The following is a 24,280-nucleotide window of genomic DNA, read 5'->3' on the forward strand; positions in this document are numbered from 1 at the left end:
GGTTTCGGGTTACAGGCTGGTGACGTCACTGTATCAGACAGCCCACAGATGTGACATCACTTCATTTAAAAAGCTGAATTTAAACAAGTTAGAAGTGGAATTTTGACGTAACCAGCTTTTTTTCTCCGATTTTATTGAAACCTTTCCCTTCGTACTGTTACCACTTGAATTCTTTGCTGTTTTTTTATCTTTATGTGACACAATTTTATTGTCCTTATTGTGTTCAGTTTTAGAACCCAATGAAGAAAAATTCTGTTTCTAAAACATGCAAAAGCTGTCCAACTACAATATTGTTATAAAAATCCTTAGCCCACTCTTAATTTAAACGTTTTTATTATTTTACTGTAACAAGCTTAATATGTAACATGTTTATATTTAATTAATTTCATTTATTTAGAACATTTTGTTGTTGTAAGTAGTAGTAAATGCTTTACGCTTCAAATATCAGGGTAATAGAGATTACAGCAAACACATATGAGATATTTCAAGTTGTATAATTTGAGCTGAGATGTAGCCAGGATTTTCTGGGGCTCTCTTTAGACCCCCAGTCTAAGGTTCTAGAGACCTCAGTTTGGAAACCACTGCTCTATTTTATATGATGTGTAATGAACTAAAAGTTATACAGCAGAGTAGACGCTGGGTTTTCACAATGCTACAAAAGAACAATTTTCTTGACAATATTTGCCAAGTTGGTTTGTGAACTTACAGAAGTCTTGATGCAGATGCTGCACATCACAAGTTAGCATGGCTTCAGGTCCAATGATGTTTGTGCTGCCTATGACACAGCAGACTCTTCTACTTTCTGATGAATCCTTTCACTAATCTTTAGAGCGTCCATTGGTCCACCATGGGTCTAGCCACGAGGGTTGTTATACTTTCCCATTTTAACTTACTTGCCAGGAGGGGGAGGTCTTTTTGGGTCACAGTGATCACCATTTTCATTGCTAAACCAGTTCTCTGGAACATCTAGACTTTGATTGTCATTCCCAATGCGATTAACCTCTCTCTACTTCATATGTGTTATGGTCAAATCCGGGTTGAGAGATCAGCGAGGCAAACAAATCCATAAAGGGGCAAGATGAGAGGGTAGTCGAAAGGTCCAAATGAAGATGGGTCTTGGTGTCGGTGGTCACAGGTTTGAGGACGATGGAAGCTCAAGAGGCAGATAGATTCCTACTGAGCAAGGACCAGGAGTGAACGGAGGGTTTAAATAGTGAAGGAAGAGGAGATTGAATAATGAGGATTAATCGATGCCGGCTGTGCTCATAACAATATGGGCATTCAATAGAATACATTTTACTTTCATGCTTCCTCCAGTGCCCATAGTGAGCTCAAGTACTGTGCTAAGATAGTGTGAGAACCCCAAAGATAAGTAGTGTTTTTAGCGACCAATTCCATGTCTCTTGAAACAATATGATGTAAGAATTAAACAAAATCTGAGTAATTAAGGTAGAGGAGTTGTGAAAAAGAAAGTGAACAGAATCCCCAGTTGCATTCGATCTAACTAAAGGAAATAATGCATTTAAATAATGAGGTAGATTTTGAGGATTGAGTTTGCATAAAAATAAAAATCAAATACGTGTGTGTGGGAAATCTCTGAGGAAGTTAAAAAAAAGTTATTGGTGGTCACCAGTCCGAAAAAGGGTTACGAAACCATTTCTAAGGATCCAGTGCTCCACCATTGTCAGATAAATCTCTACCCAGGGGTGGTTGTCCTACCAAAATCTCTCCAACAAACTGGGAAATTATTAAAGAAGTTACAAAGAACCCCAGAGTAAAATCCAAGGAACTGCAGGTTGGGTCGGTTATGTCTGTATAGTGTGACTGTTCATGACTCAACTATCAGAAAATGACTGAACAAAAAGAGGGGTGGTCATCGAATGGTAGGAAAGAGAAAACCACCACTCTACAAAAAGAGCACATTAATGATCAGAAGGCTTCTGCAACAATGTTCTCTGGACAGACAAGTTAAAGGTAAAAATCTTTGACCTCAATGAGAAATGTCAAAAGCAAACACTTCAAACACTGCTTACAAACAGAAGAATATCATCCTAAGTATTAAACAGGGTGGTAGTAATGTGATGGTGTGAGGCTGCTTGTTGCCTTGTGAACTGAACAGCTTGCCATCATTGTCACATTATCATTGTCACAACCATAAATTCGGCATTGTATCAGAATACTCTAAAGGAGAATGTTAGACCATCTGTTCATGACTTCAAGCTGAACTGAACGTGAGTCTTGCAGCAAGACAATGATGCTAAACATACAAGCAGATCTACAAAACAATGGCCGCAGAACAATCAATTCCATGGTTTACAAAGGCCAAGTCAAAGTCAAAACCTCTGTCCCATTCAGATGTTGTGGCAGGACCTGAAGCAAGCTGTTCATGCAAATCAGTCCTCAAATGTCACAGAGTTGAAGGAGTTCTGTAAGGAAGTTTGGTCTGAAATTCCTCAAAACAGATGTGAGAGATTGACCAATGGTTACATGAAACATTTATTTAAGTCATTGCTGCTCAAAGGGGTGCCACCAGTTACTGAATCTAAAGGCTTGCATACTTTATCACACATATATATTAAAAGTTGTACCATTTGAGGATAGATAAGTGTTGAAAGAGTATCATGTCTTGTGTCATTTGTTTCACCAAATTAACTTAATCTGCTATTAAGACAGACCTAAAAACACATTACATTTCAAACATGCGAAATACTTGAAAATCCTAAAGTATTCACAAACTTTTTCTCAACATTGCAAACATAAAGAATCAAAGGAGTTTCTGATTGTTTAAACTTGTAATCATTTTAACCATAATAAAGAGTAAACATTCAACCACCTGTAGAGCCCAACATAAATACAAACGCAGAAAGGAAGATGGAAGGAAAGGAAGACAGCATTAAACTAGGGTTGTGTAACTCTCTCAAATGCACAATGAAGTGTTATTGGAATATAATAATAAATTGATAATATTTTCTCAAAACACATACATAAATTGATACATACATAATGGCATACTGTATACACAGTATTACAGCTTCTTGGAAAGGAATAAGTCATGGGTTCTTTCAAACTAGAGCAGTTCACAGCTCACAAGGGCTTCATCTAACTGGGCATTAAGATCGGATAAATTTAGGATATTGAAATTTCCAATTTCTTGATTCTTACACTTTCTCATTGTGTGTATTTGTAGTTTGTTTATATGTTGTGGGTGTCAAATTGTTTGTTAACATTACTCTGGAAATATTGGCAATTGTATCTGTCATGTCTGCAAGGTTAGCTAAGCTTTCTCTTCTCCCCTACATATCATCAGAGAAATGTTTTTTCTATCTTATATATACTGTAGTGTTGTGAGAATGTTCAGTATGTAATGACCAAAGGTTGTAAACTGTTTTATTTGAGAGAATGAGAAAAAGGAGGAAAATGTATGGAAAGAGAAAAAAGAAGGTTACATTGATTTCACTGTGCAAATTTAGAGAATTACAATATAGGAGCATTTACATACAAAATAAAATGAACTAAAAAATGACAAACTCTTAACTAAACCTCTCTTTCTCTCCTTCTGACTGTATACTGTCACGGTGGTACAGCAACACCTCTTCTCAAGAAAGAAAGGCACTGCAGAGAATGGTCAATATGGCCCAGAAGATCATCAGCTGTGGTCTCACCGAGATTAAACAGCTCTATGAGGACTGCTGCCATGGTAGAATTCTGGCCATCACAGAGGACAGTCACAACCCCGGGCATGAGCTCTTCACCTCACTGCCCTCAGGCAAGAAATACAAAAGCACACGTACACTTACCACCAGATTCCACAATAGCTTCTATCCACAAGCAGTGCGATTGGCGAACACATTTAGCTATGCCCCTCGGACCACACCTGTACCATCTTCCTTATTATAATTTCTTATTTATTTATTGCACATCTCCAGTCATTATTTACACGTCTGCATTGTTTACATTCAAACTGTTTACTTGTTTACTTGTACATTGTCTACTGTTTGTTTGTATATTGTCGTGATGCACTGTCTGCACTTTGTGTTTTTGCACTTGTTTTAACAATCGAGAGACTTTCAGTAAGCAAGAATTCCATTGTACCAGTACATGTACCGGTTACATATGGCAATAAAGTTCAACTTCAAGTTCACTGTATAGTATTCATTTCAGGTTTTGTTGTCTATGTCATGTTGTCCAATTACACATCTGTTTCTGCTCTTAAGAATTTAGCTTTGAACAGTCAAACAGACCAATGACATGGCTGACCCTATCTTTGTTTCTCTCATTCTCTGCCTTTATATCTCCCTTGCTTTTTTATTATCTGTGTCTTCTACCAGGCATAAGAAATTATCATGGATTACACCAGTAGTCACATGGGTGTAAGCAAAACAAAGGGATAAATGCAGAATATTAGAATTTCATATAGTTTCAGATGCAAACTTGAGCTTTGTGTGTAGTCACTGCTAAAGCTTTTCTCAGGATATGTCCTCCTTATAAACTTATAAAATAAAAGGTAATAGTGTGTCCCTTTACTGCCCTCTGTAGACAGTTACAGATGTCTACTCCTTTTTATCCAATTTGGAGACTGTTAGAATATGGCACAAGTAAAGGTTTATTCCTTTCTGAAAAGAGAAGAAAAGAAACACAACATTTTGGCTGTGGAGCCTTCTTCGGGTGTGAGGTAGAATAAATTAATTTAACACTGTAAGGTAAAAAAGTCAAATGTAAGAAGTAAATGTTACAGCTGTGGAGGTCTGTTTGGGTGTGTGAAGGCGATAGAAAGAGCACGAACAGGAAGAGTGGAGACGGTTAAAAAAAGATGACAGTAGGTATGTAGCAGGTAGAAATGGTAACAGGAATGGAAATCTGAGATACAGTTTCGGGGGGTGGACTTGGCAGGTGGCAGTCTGTGTGGCAGGATTATAAAGAAATTAGTAGATTGCCGAGTGCTTAGGAATGTGTCAATAAGTCAAAGGTTAATTTTGATTTCTAATGTCTTTCTAGTACCGGTGATTTTGAATCCCTGTGAAAGCACACTGGCAGAAAGTACGGTGTAATCATGATCAGGAAAATGTTATGCTATTGGCGACTGGAGATGTCTTGGTTCTCGCCTTCTGTGAAATGGTCAGCTATCCTTCTTCATATTTCATTGATGTTAACGGCAAAGATACTTTGTTCAGGATATGTAATAAGCAGCAACAACAACTTCGAAATATTTACAGTGTTTAGTGGCTGAGATAGGACACACACACTCACACCAGGCTCAAGTTTCCAAGAAGCCAATTAACCTACCAGTATGTCTTGGACTGTGTGAGGAAACCACAGTACCTAGAAGTATCCACACAAAAACTGGGAGAACATACAAACTTTTTTAGTATTAAGTAGTATTTATAAATAAACATCAGAAATAACGTCATGAACTGAGACATAGACAGACACATTCAACTTAATTCCAGGTTGTTTATTTAATTTAGAAACTCCAAATAGTATGTGATATTTAAGACAGGAGGTTAGTCATTTAGCATTCCAAGTAGTATTTCAGAAAAGGTGTTGTTTGTTTTTTCAAATATTAAGACTGAATGATCTTAGCACCAGAATTTGTCAAAACGTCATTTTCAGCTGAAATAAATGCGTTTCTGCAACCTTTGGCATCCAACTGTAACAATTTCAATTCAATTCAATTTTAGTTTAAGCTTTATTATTCTCTGGGGGAAAATATTTTTGCAGCACATTCCAATACAGCAAATCAGGAAGAAAAACATTACTAAAAGAGAAGGCAGTCGAATAGTGTGACAGGAGATAAGAGAGTTATTTTACATGTTTAGGGAGAGATATTGTAGAAGGGACTGAAAGATGTCCTGAGTACTGATTACTTTTACACCTGGGGACATAGAGGCACCTGCCAGATGGAAGTGGTGTAAATTCACAATGGAAGGTTTGAGACACTCTATAAAGTTTTGGCCTATTTTACAACCTCTTGTTTGTAGAATAATTGCAGAATATTGTTCATTATTTGGCATCAGTGTTAGCGCTCTTGCACGAGCTTGGTAGCTGAACAAGGTTGAGCCTGGTCAGTCTTGGAATGGGTGACCTAAGGTTCTGGTTTCCCACCTGTGTTCTGCTGAAATATTAAAGAGGGCTAAATGTGACTTCCCAGCAAAGCACCACCAGCTGTCTCATGATGTAAATATATATCCAACAGATATATTTGTTTGGTTGATTAATAATTTGTCACATAATTTAAGATGTATACATTACAAATGTTACTAAGAGCACATATCCATGTTTAAAACAGGTCCCATACTGTTTGCAAAATGGTTTTGAAACGTGCTGTACAAACACAAGCATAAATAGCAAAATAAGGTTTTTCTCAAAAATATCAACTTGGTAGTATATAAAAGAACGTCTTAGCACCTATTACACTGTAGTTCTTTCAGTCACACAAATAAAACTATGACTCCCAAGATGCACTAGAAAATTTCTTTACTAGTGCAAGGTCTCATGGGAAATGAAGTCTTCCTCCCACATAAATATTTTAAAAAATTGAATTACAATTAAAATATAACAGAAATGTAAATAAAATTAATTTACAATAGTATACAAAAAAACACAGATAATGTCCTAGAAAGAGCTGAAACATTAGAATATACTATTTGAGGTTTCTCTCTCGATGCAGTCTACAAAACTACAGTGGGAGGAAATGCGCATAAGTTTTACGATCTAGCCAAAAGCAAGGCATGGTATGAACCAGCAGGATACGTTGTTTCTTCTGTCCTGGTCTAATCTTGTGTGTGCTTTGTATGAAGGTAACACTGGATATAGATATTTGCTCGATTATATAAAGATTGCGCATAAATTATAATCATGGCCGATTAGTGGGTGAGTATTTAAATACATATCAGCCTCATCTTTATTTTCTTGCGAATTACACACGATCCTTTTCGCGAGCTAAATGAAATCCCGTGCTTGAATGTATTGCTCGCCTTGGCGAGGTGATTTGGTTGGCTTTTATAAATATCACATCTTTCTCTTTTATTTGGTCCACTTTTTTGACTGCTCCCAACCGAAATACACCCCCTTTATAATAATATTTTAGTAGAACAATAGTTAACGAGCCCATTATTTTTACATTTTTAATTTATATCCGGTTAAAGTTACACCAATACTTGAACCACAAACGAAATATTATAAAAGGTTCTAATAGGAATTAAGAGTCACAGTGTGACAACCTGCAACGAGCAAGCATCCACCTCCAGGTGGTCGATTTCTCTTGGGTTTACGGGGTTTCCTATGTCAGCAGCACATTACTGTAGTATCTGCGCTTTCATATGTTCTTCCAGGAAATGAATGTACACCTTTTCCCAATTTTGACGAGAAAATTGAACTGCTTTTTTTTGTAATGGCTAGGTCTCTGAATTTTCAGCCCCCTCCTTGTTTATTTCAGAATCCTTGAGGACTTGAGGTGCACTGTACTGTATATGAAGAGATGTCTGTTTTCCCCAAAATAACATTACGAGGTGATGTGAAGCAATATCTCGGTGATGTCTTTAAAAATAAAGAGGTAGGATATGTGAGGTCAGTTGTTATATGGCATTTAAATGTTGAATTTCTTTACTATTTGCTATTAAATATTATTTACAAACTTTAATATTGTTCCATTCCATCATAAGTAGTCACCACAGGTGTCTTGTCAGTTCACTTCAGTTTATTTGTCATAAGCACTTGCACATATGCACATTTGTCAAGTGCAATGAAATGCTTATTTACATGTATGCTCCAATACAAAGACATTAAGTTATCACCAAAACATAAACACAGAACAGCAACAACAAGTTAAATAACATACAACTTTAAAAAAGCAAGAAAGTACAAAAGCAGTGTGAGAACAGAAAAAAAAACAACACATCAGTGTGAGTAATAATGTAGGTGTAGTTTAGGCGGTGGTAGAGGTAGAGTTCAGTAATCTGACAGTTTACCTGTCACGCTTACCAGAAAGAAGGGGGGAGAAAAGTGAGAAACCAGGATGATTGTTGTCCTATAAGTGATACTTCCTGCGTTTCTGAGACAGTGAGTTGTAAAAATGTCCACAATAGAGGGGAGCTGTACTCCATTAATGGACTGGGCTGACCTGATCACCCCCTGTAAAGACAACAAGCTGCAGTCAAACCATACTTTAATGCCACATATGAGCACATTTTCAAGAGCGTACCTGTAAAATGTGGTAAGGACAGTCAAAGAAGGACCAATTTTTTTCAACTGTCTTGAGTAAGTAAAGGCGCTGTTGTGCCTTCTTTGTAGCTCCAGTTACATGGCTGGGACCATGTTAAATCATTAGTAATGTAAGTACCTATTGTCATTTTTGGATTCATGTTCACTACAAGTGTGTTTGAAGACTTTTATCTTCCTCTCATCAAGACACAGCAGCCTAATTAGTTATGCAATATAGTACAAAAAGAGATTTCTTAACTTTAATGTAAAATATACTATATGTGGAAATTGAATTACACATATATTTAAAAACACAATTTTAATGGACAATATCTGATTAAATTAGACCGATTTAAAGCATTTTTAGGACCATTATGGGTGAAGGTAGAAATCTAAAGTTCTTAAACAGAAAAGAGCCATAGAAGCCGCAGAACACATACAGGTTCAGGTGGGTAGCTGCGTCAGCACGCGTAGGCTGCAAAGGAACAAGTAATAGGTTTATTCCATGGTGAAAAAAAGAAGAAAGAAAACACAACGTTTCGGCTGTGGAGCCTTCTTCAGGTGTGAGAAAGACAAGACAGTAAGCAAAGGTAATGTAGCGGGAGAACGAAGGCTGGTAGAGATGAGGAGCGAGAGGCGGGAGCAGGGGACAGACAGAGAGGCCAATCAAGAGGTGTGAAGTCAGAATGGGTGTAGAGAGGTGTGAAATGAAACCTCCAATGAATGGAGAAAATTTAGATCAAAAGTAGTCTGTCATTAAGAGAAGGGGGAAGGTGTGATCCTAGCTGCAGGATAATTTTATTTCTGTAGTCTTTCTGATGTATGAGTTCAGAAAACTGTCTTTGAGAACACAGACAGAGAGATTAGAGTGGTCGTGGCCGTCAGAGGTGAAATGAGAAACAATGGGCTTGGAGAGATCTTTAATCTTCACAGCCCTAACATGTTCTCTGAAGCGGTCTCCGAGTCTCCTTCCTGTTTCTCCAATGTAGATGGCTGGGCATTTACTGCAAGAGATACAGTAAATAAGGTACAAGATGCCATCTGGGTGATCCAGAATTGTCCTGAGGGGCCTTGAATGAGTGTAGTGTTAGATACATTCTTGCAGCTGATACAGCAAGCTCTGTTGCAAGGGAAAGTGCCTGGTGTGGATGGTTGCTGAGGGCGGTCAAGGGAGCTGTGAACAAGAAGGTTGCACAGATTAGGTGGTCGAAAAGAGGGCCCCAATGGAGGGATCATCCTGTAGGCTGGAAAAGTTGTTGTTAATAGTCCTGGGGATAGGAAGTGTGTTGGGGTGGTAGGGAAGCACCAAAGGAATGCGGTTGTTATGGCGGGAGTTCCTGATTGAGTTGATGGTCCGAGGGGTGTTTTTGGCTTGGGCAAGGGCCCTGTCAATAACACTGCTGGGGTATCCTCTGTTGATGAAAAAGGAGTACCATTTGAGGGATTGGTTCTGGAAGTCAATGTCGTCGCTGCATAATCGTCGTAGCCGAAGGAACTGTGAAAAAGGGAGAGAGTTTTTAGTGTGTTTGGGGTGAAATGATCTATACAAGAGATAGCTGTGTGAATCCGTGGGTTTGTAATAGACCGAAGTGGAGAGTCGGGGGTAGTTAATGGAGAAGTTGATGTCTAGAAACGGAAGAGTCGTGGAAGATATGTTAACCGTATATATTTGAGGGATGGGTGGAAGTTGGTGAAGTGATGCAAAAAGCATTCAAGCTGGTTGTTGGAGCATGTGGTTCCGACGAACACATACAAGGTGTGCAACAACAGGCAAAAAGAGAAAACCCTCAGAGAATAAACAGTCAAAAGCATGACCCAGTTCATCCCTCAGCTTGATGCTGTTTTATTAATGTTATCCTATTGCCCTCACAGCTGCTGGCTGTCCTTGGCCAAGAGGATGCAGAGAGGAGGTTTGAAATGCTTCTCAGTCGTCTCTCCCACCCCCCGGCCTTCACCTCCGTCAGGGTCAACACCCATCTAGCATCTCCAGAGCACGTCAGACGCTGCCTGTCTGAGGAGATCCGAAAGGTGATGGACCTCCTTTGATCTGCTTGACTGCAGCAGCATTTTCTTGCTATTGATGGGATGATTGGATGCGATTGGCAGCTTCTGCTGAGAGTGAAACCAAATGCTAGCTAATACACCTTGGAGTGTGGGAACACCCCAGTTTTAAAAACACCAGATGGTGCTGTTGTCTAATTAGATTGGTGGAATTGCTAGAATTTCGTTTCAGATGAATTTTTTGGTTACTTAAAATATATACAAACCATTTCTTTAATTAAAATAAATCACGCTTCAAACCTACAATCGCCACACATGTGTGCTGTTGATCTAAGAGCTGTGAGATGTTTCACATTGAAAGTTTATTCAAAACCACTAGTATGCAGCTGTAATTTAACACAATAAAAGGTATTACGGCTGCGCCTTTTCATTTATAGGTGTCCTATAATTGAATGTCGAATGCACATGCTTGCTTGTTATTCACTGTACAAAGATTTTGTGCAGAACGTCATAAGGCAAAACAAGACATATTCGATGTGTCTGTGTAGCAGAGTAATGTAAATTGTCTAAAGTTACAGAGCTCGTTTATTTTTATCAGTAACTCATAAAAGCATTCCCATTTATAATGAAACTGTATTTCTTCTCCTTTTTAAGGTAATGCAGGCGCTTTTATAGAGGGGCTTCTCTTGTCTCCCTGTTAGCAGAACATTCTAACCTTGGTGTTTATCCTAGCAGCAGCAGATGAATTCATTCTCAAGCCATGACGTTCCCATATTTAATCACCCAGATGTTCCAGATGTTTTGCTCATTCCTGTTATTGGTCCAAGGTACAGTATGGCTATAATTTCAAAAGTAGAATTTTGCGTATAGAAAGCAGGGAAAAAACACCAACCACTAAACATTGTTTGCACAGAAACCTCTTAAAAGTGACCTACAGGTACATGCTGAAATATTTTTCTCATTATTGACATGCTAATTATGCACATTTGTAATGTGTATGCGTATTATGATATTAGGAACAAGTAATAGGTTTAATCCATGCTGAAAAAAAGAAAGAAAACAAACGTTGTGTTTTCTTTCTTGTTTTATTCAGCATGGAATAAACCTATTACTTGTTCCTTTGCAGCCTACGCATGCTGACGCAGCTCCCCACCTGAACTATTGTGATATTACGTTAATTGTTTCTGTCTCACTAACCTGATTCCATGGATTATGGACTGGCTGCAATTAATTACTGTTTTATCAAATTAAGTTTTTTTATTACTTTCCCTTTTGTAAAATGTCCAAACACTTGAGCAGTAGTTTCATAAAAAGATAATTCATGTATTATATGAGAAAGGGACAGCTTCACAAGGCTGGCTTTTGAGCTGCAGCACTGAACAGAGGCTAAATGGTGTCCCATTCTGGGTGTTTCCAGAACCATTCTCTGCCATCACTTCAGTAGGTGACTTTAACTACTGCTACTGGAGCACTTCTGCGTCTGAAACCAGTGAATCCTTCATGTTTTGAGTAGGAAGGTTCAACAAAGGGAGCGTCTTTCTGTACAAGACTTTTGCATTTGATGTGTTTGTTGTAACAGTGTGACCTTGTTTCTGTTCTCAGGGTTTCTCTGGAAAGGCACTCTTTAGAAGTTGTAGTGGGAGCTCAGTGTGGGAATGCAGTGTTACGTGGAGCTCATGTCTTTGCTCCAGGGATCCTTGCGGCTCCTAAATGTAAGGAAGAAACCAAGTGAATGAACGTTGTCAGAATTACTCTATAATCATGACTCATTAGTAAATTATCATGCATCAAAATTATCTAAAAAGTTAATTTACATCTGTAGTATAGAAGGTAAACTTAAGACAGAATATGATAATTCTTTTGTCCAGAAAAAACAGCAGTAGAAGGGACTGGAAGTTACACTTAAAATAGTTCAGATTATCTGTAAATTCCACTATAGGAAAACACACAGTGTACAAAAGGTTTTTTTTTGTATTTTTACACAAAATGTATCATTTCTGTTATCATTGTAATAATAGTTTTTTCTTACCCATCAACCAGCCAAAAATTCAAGATGGAGAATTTGAAATGAACACAGAAATTGAAATGCTTTTCAACGTTATTTTACAAAGGTTTCGGTACGATATGGAGCTATTTTGATTTATCTAGTAGAGCTGTTTCTGTTGTTATAATTAGCTTCAGGTACAGTAGGTTCTATTTACTCCATGTTGAAGGGATTGCTTTGAATCAATCTGTATTTTCTAATCCATTCTCAGACATGAAGATGGGAGATGTGGTGTCTGTTTTCTCTGACATTGAAGGACAATGTACAAGAGGAGCAAAGGAGTTCCAGGGGAAGCGAGTTTTCATAGGAAATGGAATTGCTGAAATGAGCCGCAGTGATATCTTCTGTACAGATCAACCAATTAAGTGCGTACTCCAACTTCAACTTCACCTTTAGTGTAATTTACAGTGTAGTTTATTTTCATATATTCCCTTCTGAGATGTGTATTCAAAGTTAGAAACCCAAACCCTAGAAAGTAGCACTATGTCAATTTTAATATAATTCATTTTGATAGAGGTAATAGTTTAACATTAAATACATGCAGCTTTTTAAATGCAATGTAAAAGGGACTCATCCCAGGTACTTCAAATGACATTTATATTTTTTGATTGGACTTCAGAGTGTAGTGTAGACATTTTGTTTTCAGCTATCCAGTACACTCACCTACTTGAAATGGGTCTGAAACTAAAAATATACTTAATAGCGTTTTACAAGAAATGGAGCCATTGCTTAGAATATTGTTAAACAGAGGTAGACATGATAGAATATGACAAGCCCTCTGTGCCATAGTGAGGTTAAAGTGGCTTTTGATGTTCAGCTAGTGGCGATCTATACTTTCAGTGTAGGATTAATCTGACAGACTGGAGGCTTCTGTCTGAAGTCCAATTTCTGCACAATCACTGAGATCGGAAATCTTATATGACAGGGCAAAGCTCTCCCAGGGACACCAGGATTGTCTAGACTAGTGCACAGTTGGACTGGTCTGGGGCATTGGTTTGGGGCATTTGACAACAGACACCCTGCTGATGGTCTGGGCACCTCCTGGGAATGCATGGTATCAATAGGAATTATCCTTCAAATAGTACTGAAGCTCCACTGTGTCATGTTGAGAATATACTGAGAACATATAGAATACTGTGTATATAAAAACAGAGTATGTAGAATATATAGAAAAGCTGAAAGTACAGTGTATTTTGGTTGCAATTAAAATGTTAAAGGTATTTTAATTATATTTACAGTGCTCAGTGAGGACGTTCTGATTTGTAGATTTGGTAGCAATCTTGTAGTTTTTGTATACGCAGAATACACTTTACATGTTGTGTTCTTCAGGGGTATTGGCATAAGGATGACAGAGCCTGTGTACTTCAGTCCTTCGTTCTACAATGTTCTGCCAAATCAGGTGTTCTTACAGGTATCTTCTTCTACCTCCTGACTTCCAATGAGTACAACCATAAAAAATGCTAGGAGAGGAAATATGCCTTACACCCAAAAAAAGTCCTTTGTATGGTTTTGAATTCCACCAAAAATTCCACCTTCTGAGTGCATATGACTTCTGTTTCAGAAATAAAAAAATGGTATCCAGGATACAGTACTTTTAAATGTCTGAACAAATATTATGTGGAAAAAAACATTCTAAATATTTGGCAAAGCAATCATAAACAATTTATTGTTTAATTATTTTTGACTGCAGTAGAAATTTGTGATTTCGCTTATTTGAGGTGACCAATACACTATAGAAAGGATGGTAACCAGAACTATTAGCTTACATTATGTTATCTGTTCTTCTACAGTGCATTTCCAACTTCTCTCCCTGTCTCTGGGAAGAGGTGTTTTTTATAAATCACCAGTACCAATAAACTTTACAGTGGTGGAATTGCTTGCACAGTACATTCAGAAGAAGCTGATGACAAAAATATGAACTTCATCTTTGCTTGTTGGAGAGGTTTGGATACAGGATTGAGTGTACCTTTTTCTTGTCTTCTATAATTAGAACCTGCCTTCAGCGATAGTGAGCCATGTGCTGCAGCCTCAGGCTGGCGAGAGAATTCTGGACATGTGTGCAGCCCCAGGAGGAAAGACCACTCACATCGCTGCTCTCATGGGGGATGAGGTAGACTGAGCCAGTGCAGCCTGTCTCTGAATAATCAAGGATGTCTTTACTAATTCACCCATTTCATCATTAGTAGAGAGGAAATATGTCGGCAAACATGAGGCTTGACATCTGAAAAAATGTATGAAAGTAGACATTTTTTTCATGGACCTATACACACAACTGACATAACAAGGCCAAAGTTTATGCTGTGGGTAAAATTTAAAAGCAAGACAACATATAACATATTGACTCTATTAAAAAAAGAATGTTGTCATTTTTCCAAAATGTGTTACTTTCACACAGTTTCATTCATTGTGATGAATTTCAGATTCCTTATTCATACCTAAACAATAGAGGCATCATATGCTGTTTCAGTAGAGTTTTACTCTATTATGTCAAACTTTATTTAAAAAATGCAAAACCTACTTGTCTCAGTTCTGGCATGTAATAATATGATGCTGGCATTGTTTATAGCATGGCTGGTTTCTCTATTGCAGGAGTGGCCAACCCTTGTCCTATAAGCTCACTGTCCAAAAGTATTTATGAGCTAGCTTTAAATCAGCACTTTATAAATGCTGGGAGGAGTTTCACTCTCCAACTAGAGCAGGGGCTAAGTAAATTAAATGACATAGAGATCATTCAGAATTAAAACCCACAGACTCTGCAGTTGTTAAAAATGACAGTTGACCATTTTGGACTGAACTGAACAAAATAGTCTTGCTATTTTGATCACAATATCAGTGGTCCCAGTGTTTGGACAGTATATTGCTGTCTCTAAGATCTGCTAGACTCCCTAGACCATAGAGGACTCATACTACCTTATACATTCTAATAATCTCAGGCACTATTTGGATAAAGATGCACTCAATTGCTAACTAGCCTTACTGCTTTCTTAAGGGAGAAGTGATTGCCATGGACAAGATAGCAAATAAAGTGGAGCGGATTAAACAGAATGCCCAGATGCTGGGTCTGAACTGCATTAAAGTGTATTGCTTCAATGCGATCAAGGCCCTCTCTAGTGATCCAGCAGGGAGCTCAGGAGGTAAGGAAACAAAGCAATGTCCAGCTGAACTGAGAGTGGCCCTGTCTCTAGTGTTAACACATGGCTTAGTTTTAGAACTTTCATACTCCATCATATACCTGCTGAGGCAGTGGAAGGTATTTGAGTAATTTTTGGGGGGGATTCTGTGGCCAGCTTATATAAAATGTTAGAATTCAAACCAAACTTGCTCTTACTGAATCTAACGGCAGGAAGAAGTAACAAAAGTAACAACAACAGATGTTATAATGCGTCTGTGGCTCAGTGGTGCAAGTAAAATCAGGTTCTTTAACAAGTCCCTGCAGATTTATTGATTTATTGAGTGTCTGCTTTCCTTGAAGTCTTTGGTTTGTCATTGAAGATTTTTTTAAAGTAAAAATGTTTATTATGCGTCTGTACTAACAAGGGAAATGGATGAGTGAGGTCCATCCATTTCTTCTGCATGAACCCATTTGATCAATTCATTTTTGCTGTCTCTTGACTAGTGATCATCTCAAAGTCCAAAAAGACTAGCTGGCTTCACAGGTGCATTTTAGGGGAGAGTTGTTTGTAGAAAAGCAAATTATTGCTCCATCAACCACAATTTGAATGATTCTTTAAAGAATTGATTGCTAATATGCACATCTAACACACATCTATCCTCAATCACATGCATGAAATTATGTAGATTAACAGAGGAGAGAATCCGAATAAATAAATATGCAGTCTGTAAAGGAAGAGATGACAGGTCTGCATCAAGAGATGTACACATCAGTGGCATATTCACAAGCCTTGAACAGTACTGACAGCAAGCAGCTGTGGTCTTTGGAGAAGGCTTGTATACAGTATTTTGTTTCAGCCTCCACTTTGAGTTTGAGGCAGAAAACTTTTGGCTGAAATTAAATATAGATTTAAAATTATAGTATTGGACGGGAGTTCAGTGATCTAGCTTTAGTGGATGTCTTGCTCAATTTGGCACTTGGATCCTTTCAGCCACTGTCAGGTATATTGTATTTTAATTTTCTCTGCAGAAGCAAATAATGTATCAAACACAATTTAAACTTTGTTTTTTTAACTCTTAGTATAGACACAAAAAGCTTGTCTCTTTCAGGTGGCCCTCCATTCCCTCCAGAGTCGTTTGACAGAGTGTTGCTTGATGCCCCCTGTAGTGGTCTGGGACAGAGACCCAACATGGCCTGTACTTGGAGCCTGAAGGAAATTACATCTTATCAGCCCTTACAACGCCAGCTTTTCACTACAGTAGGTTGATGTTTTAGGATCATTGTGTAGTAGCTAACAGTTATAGTTGGATGTAAACATTTTATTGAATTTCAGTCTAGCAGAGTTGTAAAAGTACAGTTAAAGTGATGAAGTAGCCGTACAAGTAAGAGGCTTGATGGTGACTGGCCTGGAATCCCACAACCAGCTCACAGTTGCTTTAGACATAAAGAAGAGGAAAATTTACTTGTGCAGATTCACCTGATCCACATAAGAGTGCCTTTGGGTTTGGCCAGACAATACTGGATTTAACAGCAGGGCAACCAGAGACTCCTAACATTCCTGCCCAGCTTCGATTGCACTACCTGTTTGTACTTGTTTGTCTTCAATCTCTCCTCACACATTGCTTTGAGAAAGCAAAGTATCACTACTGCTGTTTACCGAATGTTCTGGGGAAAAAATTGTGGCTGAATGTTTCTGTAAAGACTCTAGCTAGCTTAAGTGATTTTTGATGTGGTTGAGAGTAAGCAGCAGAGGGCAGTCTAACCTCTAAATTAAAAATACACTGCTTTGACATTTCAAAGCTAAAACTCAAGTATAACTAGAAAATGCATCACTGGGGAAAGTTATTGGTGGTACACGCAGACCATTTTCAATAAAAGTCTTGTAGTTGGGGCCTCAAGGGCCCAGTCATATAGTTTATAGTCAGAGGTTACTTCACAATTAAGACTGTGTTTTTTTTCTGAAATGTCACATTTTATGTTTGTTCAACTTATAAAATCCTTAGATGCTGTTGTTTTATCTCAAATGCAAAAAGGGAAAAAATGTCAGTGTGTACCTCACAGTGTTCAAATAATGCCTGAAAGAGTCCATGTCTTGCAGCTCGTCCGTACTGTACAGGGAGTAGCAAAGGTTTGCCTTATTTAAACCTGTACAAGTGTGTGGAGAAACAAGTGTGTTGACGGAGTGGTCCTCTGGACTGTGGCTTTGCTGTAGAAGTGAAAAGGGGGTTTGTAGTGAAGAACTTCACACAGATTGATTTTGGTTTACTGTTCTAACATGTCCTTGCATGTCTGCTCTGTGAACCCAGGCGGTGAAGCTGCTGAAGCGTGACGGGGTGCTGGTCTACAGCACCTGTACCATCACCCTCGCTGAAAACGAGGAGCAGGTCGCCTGGGCTCTACATCATTTCCCCTGCCTCTCGCTGCAACGACAAGTATGAAGCTCTTTCAGGGCATAATAATGTCCCACCAGTTCCTTTCTAGACTTCAGTTTTAGACTGTAGAAGACAAGGGAGAAGGGCTAAATGAATGTTTTAGAGCAGGAAATTGCATACTAAGCCTTCCTATGGATGTGGATGTAACTGAAGTGATTTAATCATTACCTTGCATACTTATTTAGTTAACATATTTATTCAAAGTGACTTAGAATAATAAAAATACAGTACGCTAAAAATACAATTTAAAAATGAAGAATAATAAATATGTAACTTTATATAACTTTACTGTACAGGGTTTTACATTGCACAGGAAAATAAGGTAAATGGAATATAAGTAAAATGCACCTTTCAGGGTGCATGCCCAGTAATTATTTTAAACCATGTTAAGACTGAAGTATAGCTGTGGAAGAAAATGATTGGAAAGTTGTTTGCTGAGCCTGTTACAATCTGACTGTAAAACTCAGAGAAGGTATCCCAGATGGGTTTTAAACTGACTTGTCTGCATGTAGTAAATAGAATTGAAGATTTTAATTACCTTATTAATATTTTTTTATTCTGACTTTGAGCTCAGCTCTTTTTTGAACTATATCAGTTCTATCTTTCTTCTTTTTATTAAGTACAAGATGAAAGAACATTCCAGATGCCTTTCCAGGGTTTCTGGGTTAAAGCAGTAGCTCAGGTCTGTGGGAAGCCGGTGAAGGCAGATAGAATTGAAAGAATTTCATGTTTATGCTTGAAGGTTCTTGTGTGCTTGCAGTTTAAATGATTCATTTACAAATAGGTCCAGGCTGTGGACTGCATTCCAGATTTATTTATAGAAGTATTTATGTTATTTATACTACTAACATTTTTTCCTTTTTTGTGCACCCATATGTGATGTATATTTCACAAGACGATGGTCTTGTCGCTCTTCTTATTAAAAGTCGTTCTGGGGGCTTCATGTTCCAAGTGGCCCAACCAGTTAAGAAACTCTTCGGAGTGTAGGTTAAGCTGTATGATCACAGGCTCAAGCCTGGGTCAAATGACTGTGACAGCAGTGTACAGCTGACTGTGTGCCAGGGAGGCTAGGGTGGGATTATTCTGCCAGGGCTCACTTGGCTGTCTGGGACACAGTAACCCCAGTGGCCTCCCGGGGTCGGTGAGGGATGTGCTTCTCCTCCAACCTGCTCTGAACCTCTTGTACTGCGTTGTTGTGCTTGTAATGAGTTAAAAGACAAGCGGCTCGAACGTGCTTACTCTTCTTATTCCCCTGGGGCGGAGTGGTGGCTCTGTGGTTTAGGATCTGCGCCTGTGGCTGGAAGGTTGCCGGTTCAAATCCCACGGCCGGCAGAGGAATCCTACTCCATTGGGCCCCTGAGCAAGGCCCTTGACCCCAACTGCTCCAGGGGCGCTGTACAATGGCTGACCCTGTGCTCTTACCCCAAGCTTCTCTCCCTGTCTGTGTGTCTGTGTCTCATGGAGAGCAAGCTGGGGTATGCAAAAAGACAAATTCCTAATGCAAGAAATTGTATATGGCTAATAAAGTGATCTTAATCTTAATCTTAAGAGTGTAGTCACAGAGTTCTTGCTGCGAGCCAAGATATGAAAAAAACAAAATTGGATATTCCAAATTGTGTGGGCATAACAAAAATAAATGTTGATTCAAAATCTATTAAAAAAAGTCGAAGAAAACTAACTAGCCCTTATGCTTGCCTTGTAAACATTAACACCTACCCATGGAGGGGGGGGGAAATGTTGACGTGTTAATACTGAAGCGAGAGGTGATGGTAAACACTGCTCAGTCTTCTGTGGCTGTAAGTGTTCTTGAATGTAGGGAAGTTTAAGAAGGCATTTGTTATTGTGATAGGTACAGATAGAGATGACTGATTGCCAAGACCAGGTACTGTAATTCTAAAATAATTTGAAGAGGAAAGTGAAGACCTCAGCTGCTCATCAGGATGAGAGTCAGACACTTCTAACTTTATAAAACAAATAATAATAATAATAATTGCTTACACTTATATAGCGCTTTTCTGGACACTCCACTCAAAGCACTTTACAGGTAATGGGGATCCCCTCCACCACCACCAATGTGCAGCCCCACCTGGATGATGCGACGGCAGCCATAGTGCGCCAGAACGCTCACCACACATCAGCTATTAGTGGGGAGGAGAGCAGAGTAATGAAGCCAATTCATAGACGGGGATTATTAGGGGGCCGTGATTGGTAAGGGCCAATGGGAAATTTGGCCAGGACGCCAGGGTTACACCTCTACTCTTTTTGAGAAACGCCCTGGGATTTTTAATGACCACAGAGAGTCAGGACCTCGTCGGTTTTACGTCTCATCCGAAGGACAAATATACTTGTTAAATTTATCAAAATTATTTACAAGTCATCAGAAACCAGTTGTGTACATTTTCAGCAGCCACAGAGGTCTACACCAAAACAGCTTGGATTTTGTCCAGATAATCACAGCTAGTGTTAAAACTTATAAAACATTTTTAATATTAGAAATTTCTAACAATGTGGCAAAGACATGGCCATTCTGGACATGTGCCAAAGTTGATATTTTAATCATCCATTTATAGGATATTTTTAACATGAGATACATTCAGTTATCATGATGACTGATATAAAGCAAAAACAAAATGTAATTTTAAGAGCTATGACAACGTTTATCTGTTCAACCTGTTTTTAAAGTGATGGTCTCCGATACTACATATTTTCTTGGAGAAAAAAAAATCAAAACTGATTTTAAGTTTATATGCCCACCAGAACTAAAAATAACCAAAATACCAGTCAATAATGTTGAAAATATTCTGAAATGTGTTTTAAGTGACGTACTGTAAATTGCTTTAAATGCAGTTTTAACACAATTTTGTAGTTTTACCTAGGATCCGATACATGTTTTTTTTTTAATTTAAAACAAAAATAACCACACAAGCTTTAATGTGCTATTTTTTTTTTGTATTTGTAAGAAATAAGGAACATTTAAATCAATCAATTAAAAACTTGGAACGAATCAGTTGTGTGCCGCTTTAAAAGAAAATCAATGCAGTTTGCACAGCAGCCACCTTTCCCTCCTTCTGAAGTGCAGAATATACAAGCTGTGATCTCTCACCCCTGGATCCTGTTTGAAGCACACGTGTTTGCTTTGCTTATGCAGGAGCCACATGTTGGAGGAGGGGGTATGCTGGGAGCTGGCTTGTCACATGACCATCTGAAGCTGCTACAGAGATTCAATCCTGTCTGGGCAACAACTGAAGGCCTCAGTCTCCACCCTGAAGAATATGAACACACTCAGGGAACCAAGTCTGACCTCATTCATCTGGCCAACAAAGATACAATAGGCTTTTTCATTGCCAAGTTTGTAAAAACGTGATTGTTTATAATACTAACCTTAACACAGCTATTGCAATCCCTCATACTATGCCATATAGGGAGGTCTCTGTAAGCAAAGAGACTTAGTGAATGCAGTTCTGCTAGAGTTGCCATAACAACGGAATGACGACACTACTACTATGGCAACAACAGATTTGCTAGCTGTTTAGGCACAGATCGGGAAGTATAATGCTGAAAGAGGTCAAAAGAGGTATTAACAATTTATTGCTAGTTAGGCTGCATTTTATGTTCTCAGAAATTGAGATATTAATCAGAATTACAAGAAGTACTAACAGGTAGCATTTTTAGTAATGAGCCTTTATGAATAATTTGACAAATAAAAATATTCCTAAAAGCATGGACTCAAACATATTAATATACTTTTAAAAACTACTCTGGAAAAATCTGGAACAAAGCTGCTTTATGTGTGAACAGGGGAATTGTTTTGTTTAATCTGAATAAAGTGACTGGCATCATTACCCAATTGTAATGCTTAATTTGAACAATTTTTTGTTGGGTTTAAAATGCTAAGATCAAGCTGAAACTAATTAGTATTCATACTTGACTGATTGTGAAGGAAATGGTTCTAAGGGAAAAGCAGGCCTTGGATGAAATGAAACTATTGATTATATCCTTACAATCTTGCTTAAATGTCTAATCAGATGTTTTATACTTTATGAATTTTAGTTTAACTTTTTAAGATCTAGATTAAAGGTGCTTATAAAATGTATGTTCAAGTGGATATCTTAGCAGTAGGAAACACTTTTAGAATGGCATAAGAATACGTTAGATTTCACAAAAAACAATGGGGATAACACATTTTATCAAAAGTGTTTAATTTACTGGAAAGAATGTTCAATTTAGCTTGGAAGAGGAGATCAAAGTTGTTGAGAAGTACTTTCTGAACCAACCTTGTAATTCTGTGATAAGTTAAAAATGTTATCAATATGAAGTAAGCTTTCATTTCATAACTTTAAGTATAATCTAAACACTTTCTTGCGGCGTTGAAAGGGGTAATTTAAGGGGATTAAATTATATACTTGGATCATACTTGGAGACTAGCTATTTCAGCCTTTGGATCGTGCAGAGTGGTTGGAAAATGTTTTATTTATTGGACTATAGGATGTATATGAATGTGACTAATAACTTGTACATTAAATGTTTTTGGGTCCAGGGAACCTGAATTTATTGTACTTTTTCCTGGAGGTTATCCGCTTACGTTTATAAGTTTGGTACAGACAGAATTATGTCCATTCTAACAGCATTTTAAAATCTGTTCCAGGACTTCATTTTTATTATCCTTGGTGAATGTTTCACTAGTTAAATAGATCATGTAAAAGATTACATTTGTCCTGCAGTAAATTAAAGACTTTCTAATAATTTCCTACCATTTGTCTTATTGAATCTACATAACAAAAACACAAGTTATTTTATATTTGTTTTCCTTTATACATGCTGGCACTAATTTACTTCCATTTGCATGGAAGGGTTGCATGTTACCAGAGGGATATGGTGTATTGGTATAGAGATTTAGGAGGCAATAAATGTTATCAGTCCAGAGAAGAACAACCAAATATATTGTGAATATGTCGTATGCTAGAAGACTACAAGGTGACCCGTCCAAAGTTATTGAGTAAATCCAGCTAATTTCTTCAAAATAATGAGTGAAACATGAACCAGGTGGAAGTGCATTTAAAGCCGAGAACAGGTGGTACTGTACTTCTGCTTCTCTGAAGACTATGTGGAAGTATGGAAAATTCTATCAGCCACGTTGTTGAAGCTGATACTGTACCTTGGCTTCTTTCAAGAAATGGCTGGAGGAGTTCCTTGGATCAATTAACTACTAACTAAATGGGCTGAATGGCCTACTTTATTTGTACCTTTACGTATGCTCTTACATACTGTACTTACCTAAACTGTCCCCACACAGCCACACCAGCTCCAGCACTGTATTAGAAGGCTATTTTTTTCGAGAGTGTTTCCTATATTTTGGCAGAGTAAAACAATACATAAGTAGAGAAAAAAATAAAATTAATTACTTTTGGAAAGCTTAACATTCATCAATTATAAAAAAAGATCCTCAAACTATTGAAAAAAAAATTCATGGCCATGCTCTCAACAAAAGCTACCATACTAAGAAATTACAGACAGGAATGTGCACTTAGTTATAATTTTCGTATTAGCAGAAAGTGACTATCATCAATATAATCCAAGCTTTTATCAGATATGTGGATAAAGGCATCAGCCAAATAAAATGTGCAAAGCTTAATGTGCCAGAAGATGCACTCCTGATCCAGGATATTAAAGTGGGGGGTTATACTGGGATACCACACAGGAATCCTGCCTTCCTCAATGAATTGCAGAAGCCAGGATGACCACAATGTACCTGCAAACAGAACAGGCCTATGCCATGTGGACTGTGGTATTTCACAACTTAGACTTCACTACCATTCTTTAGAATGCCAGTGAAATCACTGAATTATTTTTTTGTCAAAATAGAGGCCGATATACAAAACACAAAGAGTTACTGTGCCAGAGAACACATACTTGAATGGGAATGTCTCCCAAAGTAGCTGGTTCTGCATTTAACATTTTACTTGCACATGTGGGCTTAATGACTTTTGTCAGAGTTTTCCCAAAACATCTGTCCTTATGTTTGGAAATCACAGCTGGTAGCAGCATCAAGTGTTAGCAGTGTTTGTTAACATGCAAGATGTGACGGCAATAAAAAGGGTTATTTATTATACAAGGAAACATGAAGGACAAATTAGATAGCCAGTAATGTCCCCATTTTTTGCCAACTTTATGACTATTTTAGCCACGTCACTTTTGCCGCTGTAATTTTGTTTTGCACCTGTCTTAGCATTACCGCCAATACGTGAATGCTTGTGTCTGTGCCTGTGATGGACTGGCATTCTGTCCAGGGCATACCCTTGCACCACTGCTGGCCCTATATTGGATAAAGTGATTAGAAAACGGATGGATGAATGTCTTAGGTAGTGCTTTATGTTACAACACTGGACAGCACCTGATGGGCTTAATAAAGAGTGAAAAACAACAAGGTAATAATTTAAATCAAACAACTGTCATGCTTCTAATGCTTCTCCGATAAGCCTAGAGCACTTAGAA

At 38.0% G+C, this 24,280-nt stretch overlaps 1 protein-coding gene across 1 annotated transcript; it reads left to right on the forward strand.

Annotated features, from left to right (window-relative positions):
- The first annotated feature begins 6,726 nt into the window (after positions 1-6,726).
- nsun6 (NOP2/Sun RNA methyltransferase 6) lies at positions 6,727-22,536 on the forward strand. The gene is made up of 12 exons (XM_088918931.1): positions 6,727-6,870; positions 7,436-7,552; positions 10,072-10,227; positions 10,936-11,027; positions 11,803-11,912; positions 12,456-12,609; positions 13,574-13,655; positions 14,235-14,354; positions 15,234-15,378; positions 16,466-16,614; positions 17,663-17,788; positions 20,937-22,536. Exons 2-12 carry the CDS (start codon positions 7,478-7,480, stop codon positions 21,150-21,152), a joined length of 1,425 nt encoding a protein of 474 aa, XP_088775057.1. The 5' UTR covers positions 6,727-6,870; positions 7,436-7,477; the 3' UTR covers positions 21,153-22,536.
- Positions 22,537-24,280: the final 1,744 nt, after the last annotated feature.

The sequence above is a fragment of the Atractosteus spatula genome, chromosome 6 (assembly GCF_055471065.1).
Source record: "Atractosteus spatula isolate fAtrSpa1 chromosome 6, fAtrSpa1.hap1, whole genome shotgun sequence".
Classification (NCBI taxonomy): domain Eukaryota; kingdom Metazoa; phylum Chordata; class Actinopteri; order Semionotiformes; family Lepisosteidae; genus Atractosteus; species Atractosteus spatula.